The 12,855-nt window shown below is 34.0% G+C and overlaps 1 protein-coding gene across 1 annotated transcript in view; it reads right to left on the bottom strand.

The window, feature by feature from the left end:
- Positions 1–728: 728 nt before the first annotated feature.
- ODR4 (odr-4 GPCR localization factor homolog) overlaps positions 729–12,855 on the bottom strand; it is a 34,474-nt gene continuing 22,347 nt past the window's right edge. The window contains exons 12-14 of the mRNA XM_053909206.1: positions 12,016–12,203; positions 5,508–5,618; positions 729–2,743 (exon numbers count right to left, since the gene is read on the bottom strand). Coding sequence (XP_053765181.1) covers positions 2,676–2,743; positions 5,508–5,618; positions 12,016–12,203 — 367 coding nt within the window. The 3' untranslated portion in view covers positions 729–2,675. The remainder of the gene's footprint in view (positions 2,744–5,507; positions 5,619–12,015; positions 12,204–12,855) is intronic.

Genomic DNA, 12,855 nt, shown 5'->3' with positions numbered 1-12,855 from the left:
GATTATTTTAAATGTGTTGAATCAGTATGTTGATTGTATTATTCAAGTTTGGTTTTCCATTCATTTTTGGCTTGGTTTATTTACCAATAATTGAGAGCTGGTGAAATTTCCCACTCTGTTGTTCAAGTTGTTGGTCTAGCCCTATAATTTATGTATTTTGAGGTCATTTTATAAAGTATATGCAAATTTAAAATTGTTATTTATTTCTAGTGAATTGATCCTTTTATCATTTGGTGGCTTTCTCCATCTTTAATAATACTACCATAAAATCTAATTTGGATTTAATATCACCAAAGCTAGACAAATTTTATTTGTCTGTGTTTTCATCTTTTAAAAAACCTAGCCTACAGCTGGATTTTAAAAACTTAATCAGTCTGTTGTTGAACTGGGTTTAGTCTATTCAAGTTTAATAGTATTACTTAACTTGTTACTATGATTTTATCTATTTTGCCCTTCTCCACCCCTAATTTCTTCCTTTTGTACTGTTACTGTATTCCTATTCCATTATTTTAAACTTCTTATCCTTTGCAATGATTCATTCCCTATCTACTATTTTTAGCAGTTACACTTGAAATTTTACCATATATATTCAACATACTTTAAACAGTATCTTCAACCACTTTCTGAATAATAAAGGCACCTCAGAACACTTTAATTCTAACCACCCTCCTTCCATCTTATAAGCTACTATCCAGTTTTTCAATTATATCCTATTTTAGAAGTCCACATTCATGTTGCATAAAATGTTTATTTAGTTTTACATTTTTTTTTACAGTTTTACTTCTTAAATTAACACTTTTTTCATTACAACTGTTTTATATTAACAACACTTGATTTACATGTTTATCACTTTATTTGTTCACTAGTCCTTCAATTTCAGATCATCCTTACGGAATCATTTTCCTTCTTGAAGATCATCCTTTTGCAGTTTCTTTAGCGAAAGTCTGTTGATGGCAAAAATCTGTTTTTCATCAGAACATTTCAGTTTTGCTTCATATAAATTCTAAGTTGATAATTAGTTTTTCTCATAATTTTGAATCCATCATCTTTTGGGTACATTGTTGCTATTGAGAAGCCTACTAAGTATGTGACTGTCTTGCCTTCATTGGTGATCTTTTTGTCCCTTTGATTGCTTTTAAAATCTTGTATTTGGTTACCTTTTTGTTCTAATACTTTGGGTTAGGCATGGATTTGATCCAGATATGCCTGAGATATAATACGTTTCCTGAAATCATGAAGTCATATTTTTCCAACAAATCCGGAAAATAGTTATCTTCAAATATTGCCACTCCTCCACCCCTCTCTATTCTTTCCTCGTAATACTTCTAGTCTTTGTAATTCTTCTCTCCATATCTCTTAACTTCTCTTTAATATTTTTATTTCCTCGTTCCTTGTTTCTCCTTGCTGAGCACTGGATAATTTCTTTAGAACTCACTTACAGTTTATTTATTGTGTCTTCAGTTGAGTCTAACATGATATTCAACATGCTTGAGGTTTTGGGTTTTTTTTTAATTTCAAGTAACATTTTTTTCATTTTTAGCAGTTCTTTAGTTCTCATTTGTGCCTGTGGTTCCATCTTTCATAGAAGTTGGTGATGAGACCTTGGAGAACTGAATCCAAAGCTTATTATTTCTATGGGAGCTTTCTCATGCTAGCTAGTTTCGATTTGCACTGGTAATCTATACTGCTTTATCATAATCTATGGAAATCTTGAGGCTGTATCTTGCTTCTGCCAGAAGTATTTATAGGATACTATAAACTGGGTAGCAACTTCAACTGTACTGGCTAGGACAGCATGTCAGATTCAGATTCATCTCCTTGTTTCTAGTTGAAGGCAAATTGCATATTGGCAGTGTTGCAACTAGTATTTGCCATCTGAGTAACCACTGCCCACTTGCATGTTTAATATTCACAATTCCCAACTCAAAATGTGTTCATTTTTGTGGGGGAGTCAAAATAGAGGTATGATTCTCAGAAACTTCCCTACTGTCTTTGAGCTGATTAATGCATTCACAAGTAGGTTTCATTCAGGATTTAGTTTTGTAGTACCTAGTCTAATGTACCACTAGAAGTAAATGTCTAATATATTAAAACATGTATGATATGCTAACCTGAGAAAGCACATGATTTATGGCAATCCTTACCAACTCAAACCTCTCTGAAAAGGTTGCCTTATCCCTTGACCAGAACTCAATCAGTATTTTGTAACTGAGTATGCCTTAGAAAGGTCCTAGAGTATGAGTTCACCTAATAGGTAGTTGCCCCACTTCTTAGAAATTTCTCCAGTTATTCTATTACTAAGATATACAGTCAACCCTGACTATTCAAGTTTTCAATATCCTGATCAATATGCAATCCAGATCAAGAGGACTAAAATCTATGAAAGTAAGCCATCATTTTGAACATTTTTAAAAACAGATAATAAGGATTTGTGACATGCAACTTCCATCTATATGCACAACTTTATTTTTGCAAGCCTGAGCCATCTATAATATAAGCAGGGCTAAATGAGGCAGCTAGTGATTTCCATTTAGTCAGAAACACACCTAGTAGGCATTATTGGCAGCAGATCTGGCTGCTACTGTCTGAAATGTAGATGGATGGTCTGCATCTTTATGATTCATAATTGTTGGTCAGTGTTCTCTGGATGATCAGGAAGCTCTTTGTGTCTCACCCTAATCACTGAAGTAGTGAAAGGAGATCCCCGCAGCAAGGACTGCAACTGCAACCGCTGCAATCACACCTACAAGTAAAACAAACACAAAACACGTGGAAATGGGATGAGCCAAAGAAAGGCTTAACTGATCCTCAGCTCTGAAATGCAGGTGACTGATGCGCCTCAACGAGACACACATGCACAAACACATACACTTCCACACACACATATATATGTACTAAAAGCCAGCAAAGTCTGAGGAGGAAAATACAGCTGTAAGTTGAACAGCTTGCCAAGGTTGAACTGGTAACCATGTACTTCACCACTTAGCAAACAAAACCCTAAAAAAAAAAAAGCATGTCTCTTTAACACATATGTACTCACCTAAGAGAAAGACTCACACATACTTGAAAAGGTTTCTTTCTTTTTTTTATTTTTAATTTTTTAATGTTTATTTATTTTTGAGAGAAAGGGAGACATAGTATGAGTGGGAGAGGAGCAGAGAGAGACAGAATCTATGCTGTCAGCACAGAGCCTGATGTGGGGCTTGACCCACGAACCATCAGATCATGACCTGAGCTGAAATCGGATGCTTAGCTGACTGAGCCACCCACGTGCCCCAAAAAGCCTTCTATAAATATGTACACTGAATAAGTCAGTCAGAGAAAAGACAAATACCATATGATTTCACTCATATGTGGAATTTAAGAAACACAACAGATGAACATAGGGGAAGGAAAAGAAAAATAAGATAAAAACAGAGCAGGAGACAAACCATAAGAGATTCTTAAATACAGAGAACAAACTGAGGCTTGCTGGAGGGGTGGTAGAGGGGGTGGGCTAAATGGGTGATGGGTACTAAAGAGGGTACTTGTTGAGATGAGTACTGGGTTTTATATGTAAGTGATGAATCACTGAATTTTATTCCTGAAACCATTATTACACTATATATTAATTGGTTGGATTTAAATAAAGTTTTAAAAAATAAATTAATTAAATAAAATAAATATGTACAATGACATCCAAGCCATCTCATGGTAACTAGCTTAAACCATAAGAGAGCTCCAATGAGCAGTGTGTCTCAAACGTTACAAGGCAAAGTCAATTGTGTAGCTATTAAAACTACAAAAACTCAGATTCCACCGTTATAAAATCTAAGAATTAGTAAGCCTGTGCTGGTAACTTTTATTTTTATTCATTTTTTTCCTGATAATTGTAAGTTAACCAAAACAAACTGACCAGAGAAGTCCAGACACAGACCCACACATATACACACACTTTGGTACAAAGAATTTGGGTAATCAGCTAATGAGTAAGTGACAACAAAAACAACTAAATTTCCTAACTTCTCTCAGTCAAAAGTCTTAATGCTTACAAAGCATTTTTCAAATTGGCATTCCACTTAACAGTCTACATGTTCTTCCATTAGTAAGTCTGAACAATGTTAAAGTGACTGCCACACTTCTTGGAGCCTTTAAAATTTTGAAATTCAAATGACATATCGGACAAAGGGCTAGTATCTAAAATCTATAAAAAGCTCACCAAACTCCACACCCGAAAAACAAATAACCCAGTGAAGAAATGGGCAGAAAACATGAATAGACACTTCTCTAAAGAAGATATCCGGATGGCCAATAGGCACATGAAAAGATGCTCAACGTCGCTCTTCATCAGGGAAATACAAATCAAAACCACTCAGATATCACCTCATGCCAGTCAGAGTGGCCAAAATGAACAAATCAGGAGACTACAGATGCTGGTGAGGATGTGGAGAAAGGGGAACCCTCTTGCACTGTTGGTGGGAATGCAAACTGGTGCGGCCACTCTGGAAAACAGTGTGGAGGTTCCTCAAAAAATTAAAAGTAGACCTACCCTATGACCCAGCAGTAGCACTGCTAGGAATTTACCCAAGGGATACAGGAGTACTGATGCATAGGGGCACTTGTACCCCAATGTTTATAGCAGCACTCTCAACAATAGCCAAAGTATGGAAAGAGCCTAAATGTCCATCAACTGATGAATGGATAAAGAAATTGTGGTTTATATACACAATGGAGTACTACATGGCAATAAGAAAGAATGAAATATGGCCCTTTGTAGCAACATGGATGGAACTGGAGAGTGTGATGCTAAGTGAAATAAGCCATACAGAGAAAGACAGATACTATACGTGTTCACTCTTATGTGGATCCTGAGAAACTTAACAGGAACCCATGGGGGAGGGGAAGGAAAAAAAAAAAAAAAGAGGTTAGAGTGGGAGAGAGCCAAAGGATAAGAGACTCTTAAAAACTGAGAACAAACTGAGGGTTGATGAGGGGGTGGGAGGGAAGGGAGGGTGGGTGATGGGTATTGAGCAGGGCACCTGTTGGGATGAGCACTGGGTGTTGTACGGAAACCAATTTGACAATAAATTTCATATATTTAATAAATAAATAAATAAATAAATGAATAAATGAATAAATAAAATTTTGAAATTCATTATAAATTTCCAAGCTTGCATTTGACCTATTTCATAGAATACATACCAAAATCTTCTACGGTAACAGTTTTGCAAAGAACACCAGTTTGCAAAGCACTGGCCCAACTATACTAACTGAGTCCCAAAACTCAACATGTTTTTCTTCTAAAAACACCAAAAAAATTAACAGAAAGTATCATGTTTGAGGGCACTTGAGATAATGCATTATTTATAAATCTTTCCATCTCCAGGATCTAGCACTTTCCATAATACTCAAATACTCCTTAAACCAGTACTTCTAAGAAAGCAAAAATGGAATGGAAATAATTTTAAAATAATAAGAAAACTCAAAATTCAAAATATCTTTTCAATGTTATAAAAGAAATTAAATACCTATGTTTTGCTGAATTTTCAGTATTATTCTAGTTTTAATTGGTTTTTCAGGATGTTCATCATCTGTGCTGTCCAATGAAGCTTCAGTATTCACAGAGTACCTCATACAAGCTGCAAGAGGATAATAATAATTTAATAATAATTCCTAAATGAGAATTACCATTTTAAAATTAATTTTAAAGAATACTATAAAGAGCATATACAACAAGCTCCATTTTCCTTCAACTTGACTTTTTTTAATAACACAATGTATTTGCTCATTATCAAATGCAGGCCAATTCAATCTCATGGAATGTATGTTAAGATGACAATTTTTAAAATCCTGTATGTAATTTTATAACTGACTGAAATCAAACAGCCATAGAGCTAGTTCTGAGTGACTCCCACAAATTATAATTCATTGACTATATGGTAGTAGAAATAAACTGATACCAAAAATCAAACCAGATAGGAGCAGGGTAACCTTCACTCTTAATTGGGATTAATTTCTATCGTTCTTATTGATGGTTTGACAATTAATAACTTCAAATAATTAGATATTAATAATAAAAGCAGGGATTTGCAAATTGCAGCCCATGGGCCAGACTTTATGTGCCCCACAAAGCCTAAAATATTTACTATTTGGACCTATAAAGAAAAAGTTTGCTGACTGGATCTAACCTGAAATTTGATATGTAGTTGTACCCTTTAAATTTTTTCACGTTTATTTTGCGAGAGGAGCAGAGAGTGAGGGAGAAAGAGAACTCCAAACAGGCTTCCACACTGTCAGCGCAGAGCCCGAAAGGGGCTTGAACTCACAAACCGTGAGATTATGACCTGAGCTGAAATCCAGAGTTGGATGCTTAACTGACTGAGCCACCGGGGTGCCCTGACATATAGTAGTACCCTCTTATCTGCAGATAAGTATCTTTCAGATACTTGCAGCCAACTGCAGTCCAACAGCAGATGATCTTCTGACACAGCATCAAAAGGTCAACAGTAGCCTAATCCTTGGTCACAATGCCTGCGTCATTCACCTCACTTTATCTCATGAGACATTTTATCATCTCATATCATCACAAGGGGGGAGTATAAATACAAGAAGATATTTGGAGAAAAAGAAAGAACACACGCACATAACTTCTTTAATAGTATACTGTTATGACTGTTCTATTTTATTGTTAGTTATCATTGTAAACTCTTACTGTGCCTAATTTATAAACTAAACTTTATCACAAGTACATATACATAGGGAAAAACACAGTATAGAGAGTTTGGTACTATCTGCAGTTTCAGGCTTCTATTGGGGGTCTTAGAACTTATCCTCTGCAAATAAGAAGGGACTACTGTATTCAAGCAAAATATGATCATAAATTTGACCTTAAAACAACTCAATGTTAAGCAAGGCAACTCTTTATCCCATTTTACAGATGGAAAATAGGACCTGGGAAGTTAAGTGCATATTTGAGGGTAATGGATAGCAGACTGAGGATTCAAATACAAGTTCTCTATTTCATTATACTAGCAATAATTTATGTAGGTTGGTTTAGCTGAATTTATTTAACATTGATTAAAAAAAGTGTTTCAACTAAAGGGCCACCTGGGTGGTTCAATCAGTTAAGCATCCGAATCCTGACTTCAGCTCAGGTCATGATCTCACAGTTCGTGGCACTGAGCCCCGCACTGGCACAGAGCCTGCCTAGGATTCTCTTTCTCCTCTCTGCCCCTCCTCCCACCTCTAACCAGAGTGCATATCTCTCAAAGTAAATAAACTTAAAAAAAAAAAAGTGTCTGAACTAAGAACATCCTTAGAGATCACATAGACCAGTGGTTTTCATGTTTTTTCCTAGTGCTAAAGAATCTGACAGAAAATCCCAGCATGTAAAATAGATGAAAATAGAATTACGCAGCTAAAACAAGAATGGAGGGATCCTGAAGCCAGACTCCCTTCCTTCCCTCAGAGGTGGTAATCAAATGCTGTTCTATAGAGCTCTAGGGAACTATCTGAAAGCATCTGCTCCATGTTGATACCTTTGTTTACAAAGAGAACACAGAGAGACAGTAACTACTGTTTAAATTCAAGGTAAAATGACAATGGAGTACTACGTGGCAATGAGAAAGAATGAAATATGGCCCTTTGTAGCAACATGGATGGAACTGGAGAGTGTTATGCTAAGTGAAATAAGCCATACAGAGAAAGACAGATACCATATGTTTTCACTCTTAGGTGGATCCTGAGAAACTTAACAGAAACCCATGGGGGAGGGGAAGGGGAAAAAAAAAAAAAGGTTAGGGTGGGAGAGAGCCAAAGCATAAAAGACTCTTAAAAACTGAGAACAAATTGAGGGTTGATGGGGGGAGGGAGGGAAGGGAGGGTGGGTGATGGGTATTGAGGAGGGCACCTTTTGGGATGAGCACTGGGTGTTGTATGGAAACCAATTTGACAATAAACTTCATATATTGAAAAAAAAATAAATTCAAGGTAAAATAGATAATTTCCTGGATTTAAAATGTCTTTACAGACATCTTTATATCTCAATATAACCGCACAGGCTCACAAGTATGATACATAAACTTATGGAAACAGTTATTTGTGGTACCAAAATGGATGAAAGAGAAAGAAAAAAATGCCTATTTTTACCGATTTCCCATGAAGATAAGTTTACTGTCATTTTCAGAAATCATCTTTAGCAACTACTTCATTACAATCTAGGCTATCACGGTTTCTTTTTTCCCTCTTCAAGCATATGATGAAAGTACTTTAAAGACTAACACAAAACCCCCTTCTCTTTTTTTTTCTCCCATATCACATTGGTTGCAAAGGCTAACAAACTCTTATCATGAATTATCTCTAGAACCATTCAGTCTTCTATATTTCCAGTTTTCTAGTTTTCTCAAGGGCTCTAACACTTTAGTTCTAGATTACATTAGCCCACCCCTAACTTTATATTTCCCCTAACTTCACCTATAGATCAAAAGGTTGAATGCACAGCACACTTTTATTCATGGTAGCACACACACACAACTCTGGCTTTTCTGTCAGTAAATAAAATAAATAATTTCTATTAGTAAATAAAATAAAAAAACTTTTTTTGGGGGGCCACTAAAATCCTTGTATCTGATAACAAATAAAAATAATGAATGAAGCAGAAATTAAACTTATTTGCTAAAGGATTTTTTTTTACTTGAGTACTTGTATTTAAAGAGCACAAAAATGGTTTTGTCATGATGTTGCTTATGCATTTAACATTGAATTGTTACCTGCAAAAGTCATGCTCTAGTAATGTCAAATCCTCTGCACAAATAATTTACTTCTCTAAAAAAAGATATTTCATTGCTCTTTTTCCATTTTGAATCTGTCATACAAAATCATATTGCTTCGATACAAATCTGAGATCATTTACAGAAGCAGAGCCATAACAACTTATTTGTGCTTGTTTTTGGTGGGGACTTTTAGGACTTTAATTCAAATCTCAGACATTATGTCATTTTCCTAGTATCTGAAATTTAAATGCAAATAACATGATTCGATAGGAAGTTAGATCTTAATCATTCCTTAAAACCAGGTAATTTTAACTTCAGACAAGCCCCAAATTAATCATGTGAGAAAGTAGAGCAACTGTCAACAAACAAGAAAAAACAAGAGCCATAATGAATGCATGCTAAGTTATCAATGTGATCAATTTTATTCCAAGCTATTGATAGTTAGGACTGTTTAGATGCTTAAAATAAAATGTTAGGACTTGAACTCCTTAGTGGTCTTCTTCCCCATCCCTGAATACTAAAGTAATGAGGTTTCACTATAACCAGTGATGTAGTCGTAAAAATACATGTTCATTAGTACTTCTCTTTCCTTCATAATTATCAATGTTTAACCAAACAACAATTAATTAGCTCTAATAAAAAGACACAATTGGCAAAGATGAGTTTCACCAGATTTTAAAGGTAGGTCTCCAAATTTTTAGCTGATACTGTAGATAAAATACATCTGAGTTATTAATATCTAGTAGGAGATGACTAACACACCTAAGAAATTCTAAAGCCACAGTTATCCCTCACCTTAAGTGAGTCATTTTTACAAACAAATTGTTCTTCATCCCTTAAGTCATTTAAAAGTATGTTATTTTAAGGTACTTACCTGGCAAAATATGTATTTTAAACATAGCAACTACTTGGCAAGTATATTATAGTATAGAAATAATAATAATCAGCAAATAACAACACCAAATACTTAGAAAATTAAGCCAGAAACTTATAACAAGTTTAACACCCCTAAATGTACAGTAATTGATTTTAATTTTTGAACTTGAACAACTGAACTCCACTTTTTATGATTTTACACAAAAACCCTAATTTCAAATATTTAGGAAAATCTATGTATACCATAAAATACTACTTTTATACTTTATGTTAACATTTTTCATTATAATTCAGAAGGTTCATTTTTTAAAAGTTTTATAATAATGCTAGTTAATATCATCTTACAGTTATGTATCTCTTTTTGTTTAGAAAGTATTTTCCCTAACATTTATATTAAATTCTCATATCAACCCCAAGAGAATCTGGGGTTCAGAGGTGAATTGTTTAAAGTCACACAGATGTAAGTGGCACACCTGGACTCAGTTAAAATATTATCTCCATAAAATTATGCATCTAATATTTTTTAGTAAACTAATAAATGAATAAATGAGTGACAAATAAATTGAGAAATAAAGAAGTGAATAAGTGAATATAGTTCTAAACCAGTAGAATACTAATGAAAAAGCACTTGATTTTTCTACTAAAATGTTTGTTTTTACCCTGTCCCATAATTTGGGAATATGTTATTTTGTTATTAAATATGCTAATTACCAAATCATTCCTTCTAATTCAACAAAAACTTGATGAAGCAAAACTAATATAATTCTAGACAAGTCATATTCTTGGCCACAATACATCTGATGCTAGTGTTCAATTCCTAAAAAAAACCTAGATTTACTTTTAGTGCATTCATCATTCAAAATGAACTCAAATGTCACAGAATGAACACAAATGCTCTCAGATTTTTTCTAATCCCAGACAAGGATAATGCCTGTGCTGAATGTTCTGATAATTCTGTTCATCCCTCTATTATAGAACTAGTCACCTTGTTTTAGAATAACTCATTTTTCTCTATTTCCCACTATACCATGAGCTTCTAATAGTCAGGACTATATATTTGATCTCTAGAACCCTCATGCTTAACACATAATAGGCAATCAAAAATAATCAATCAGGGGTGCCTGGGTGGCTCAGACGGTTGAGCGTCCGACTTTTGATTTTGGCTCAGGTCACGATCCCACAGTTTGTGAGACTGAGTCCAGCATCAGGCTCCACAGTGCAGAGCCTGCTTGGAATTATCTGCCTCTCCCACTGCCCCTTCCCTGATCATGTTCTCTCTTTCTCTCTCAAGATAAATAAATTAAAAGAAAATTTTTTAAAGTAATCATTCAAACACTAATTTGGGATTTATGTACATTTCAAAAACAGTGCAGACTCCGTAAACAAGCACATTTCCCATAATGAAGTAGTATCTTCAATACATCATATAATACTAGAAAAACATATAATCTAGAAATCATGAGTTTGACACAGGATACATTTAAGTATACACAGCTAAACTTTCCAAGTTGCTGTTTTGTTCCTTTGTGTTTGTAATGTTAAACTCTTCCTACTCAAGTTAATCCATCTCTATACTAGATTACCAGCATAAAAAGAAAATCACATATTTTTAAATGTTCGTCTGTTTAATATGTTTAAACATATTTAATATGTTTAAATAACATGTTTAAATGTTTAATATGTTTCATCACATATTTTTAAATGTTTCAGGAAGCCTGCTATACACTCTTATATACTTATTTATAGATATGTTTTCATATCCTGCCTTCACTAGAAACAAAACAAAAACAAAGCAAAGCAAAACAAAACAAAAACAGCCTTCTAAAATGTAAGGTCAAATGTGAAAGTGACAGGGGAAGAAATTATGTTACATAATTAGATGCTATGGCAAATCTGTGCTCTATAAAAATAAGGTTGATCCAATGTTTGGAACTGCCTTTTTCAGCTTAGTATCCCAATTATAAGAAAGAGACAAGAAAATAGAGGCCAATATATGAAAAAGATGTTTAATAAAGTGTTCAAAAAACACTGCGACATTATGCTTAACCAAATATTAAGATAATGAATTTTAAGAAAACTTTCCATATAATAAAACAAATACCTTAAGAGCTATATATTTCCACTTATTTAAGGATGAATTTTTTTAATGAAGATCTACTTGCTAGGCTTAGAAAAATTTTAAGTATCTTAAATTTTGGTAGAATTTTCCAAGAAAACACTGACTACATGTTCATCATATGTAGAAATTAAACAGACACATTTTTAAATGCCTTGAAAATATCAAACAGAACTAGTATCAAAGAAATCTAAAGACATATTTAAGCTAGATGCCTCATAGGTAATCTTAGAAAAAGTTTAATGAGGTTCTTAAGTAACATTATATAATTACCTGTGTTTATTTCCTCTGCAATTTCCAAATCTTCTATTTGAATCATATGATCTAACATCTCTATAAAATGGTCTCTCATTTCTTCAGCTGACTCATCACCAAATTTATAATCACATAACATTATAGTGGATCCCGGAATGGGGACAAAAACTCGGTGAGGGAGGATGTGAAACTCTTTTTCAGAATCTAAATGGAGAAGGAACATTATCAATATTTAGATGGGTCTGTCACTAGGATCAGTGATATATTTTGATAAGTATATGAAAATATACACTAATAAAAACAAAACCTAAAAGGTCTTTTCATTTTCTAATTGATCTTACACAAAATTGCTCTTACTGAATTCTGCTTTACCTTAACACCCCTGGCCTCTGCAAGGGACTCCATGATGCTCCTATGAAATGTAAACTTACCCACTGCCTTCAGTGTGAAGATACTGTTAGTTATACATTCTTGTAATATCCACTGTCCTATGAAAGAACACCCAATAGAGAATTTTGTCCCTGGTCTCAGAAATAGTTGTTTTTCTTATTTCTTACTTTCTTATTGTACTTCTTACAAGCAATGGATTTTATAAAAATAGTATTTCTCTTCTTCATGTAAGTTTGGAGCCAAATTAGTGGCCCACTTACACCAAGTGTATAGGACATGATAGTACATTTCACACTAATCTTACCACTGACTTCATCTTACTAGATCTAGGCTGATTACATGTTTTATATACGAATCTTACTGTAACTTCATCCTGCTTTCTTTTTCATTTTCCCTTTACCTCATTCTTACCGCTAGTATTTATCTTGTTATCTTGTTAACTGTAATACCTTTTTGCAAACAGCCTTA

Source organism: Panthera pardus, unplaced genomic scaffold (genome assembly GCF_024362965.1).
Source record: "Panthera pardus isolate Hobbes unplaced genomic scaffold, ASM2436296v1 HiC_scaffold_21, whole genome shotgun sequence".
Taxonomy (NCBI): Eukaryota; Metazoa; Chordata; class Mammalia; order Carnivora; family Felidae; genus Panthera; species Panthera pardus.
This window is presented reverse-complemented; position numbering and strand designations above follow the sequence as displayed.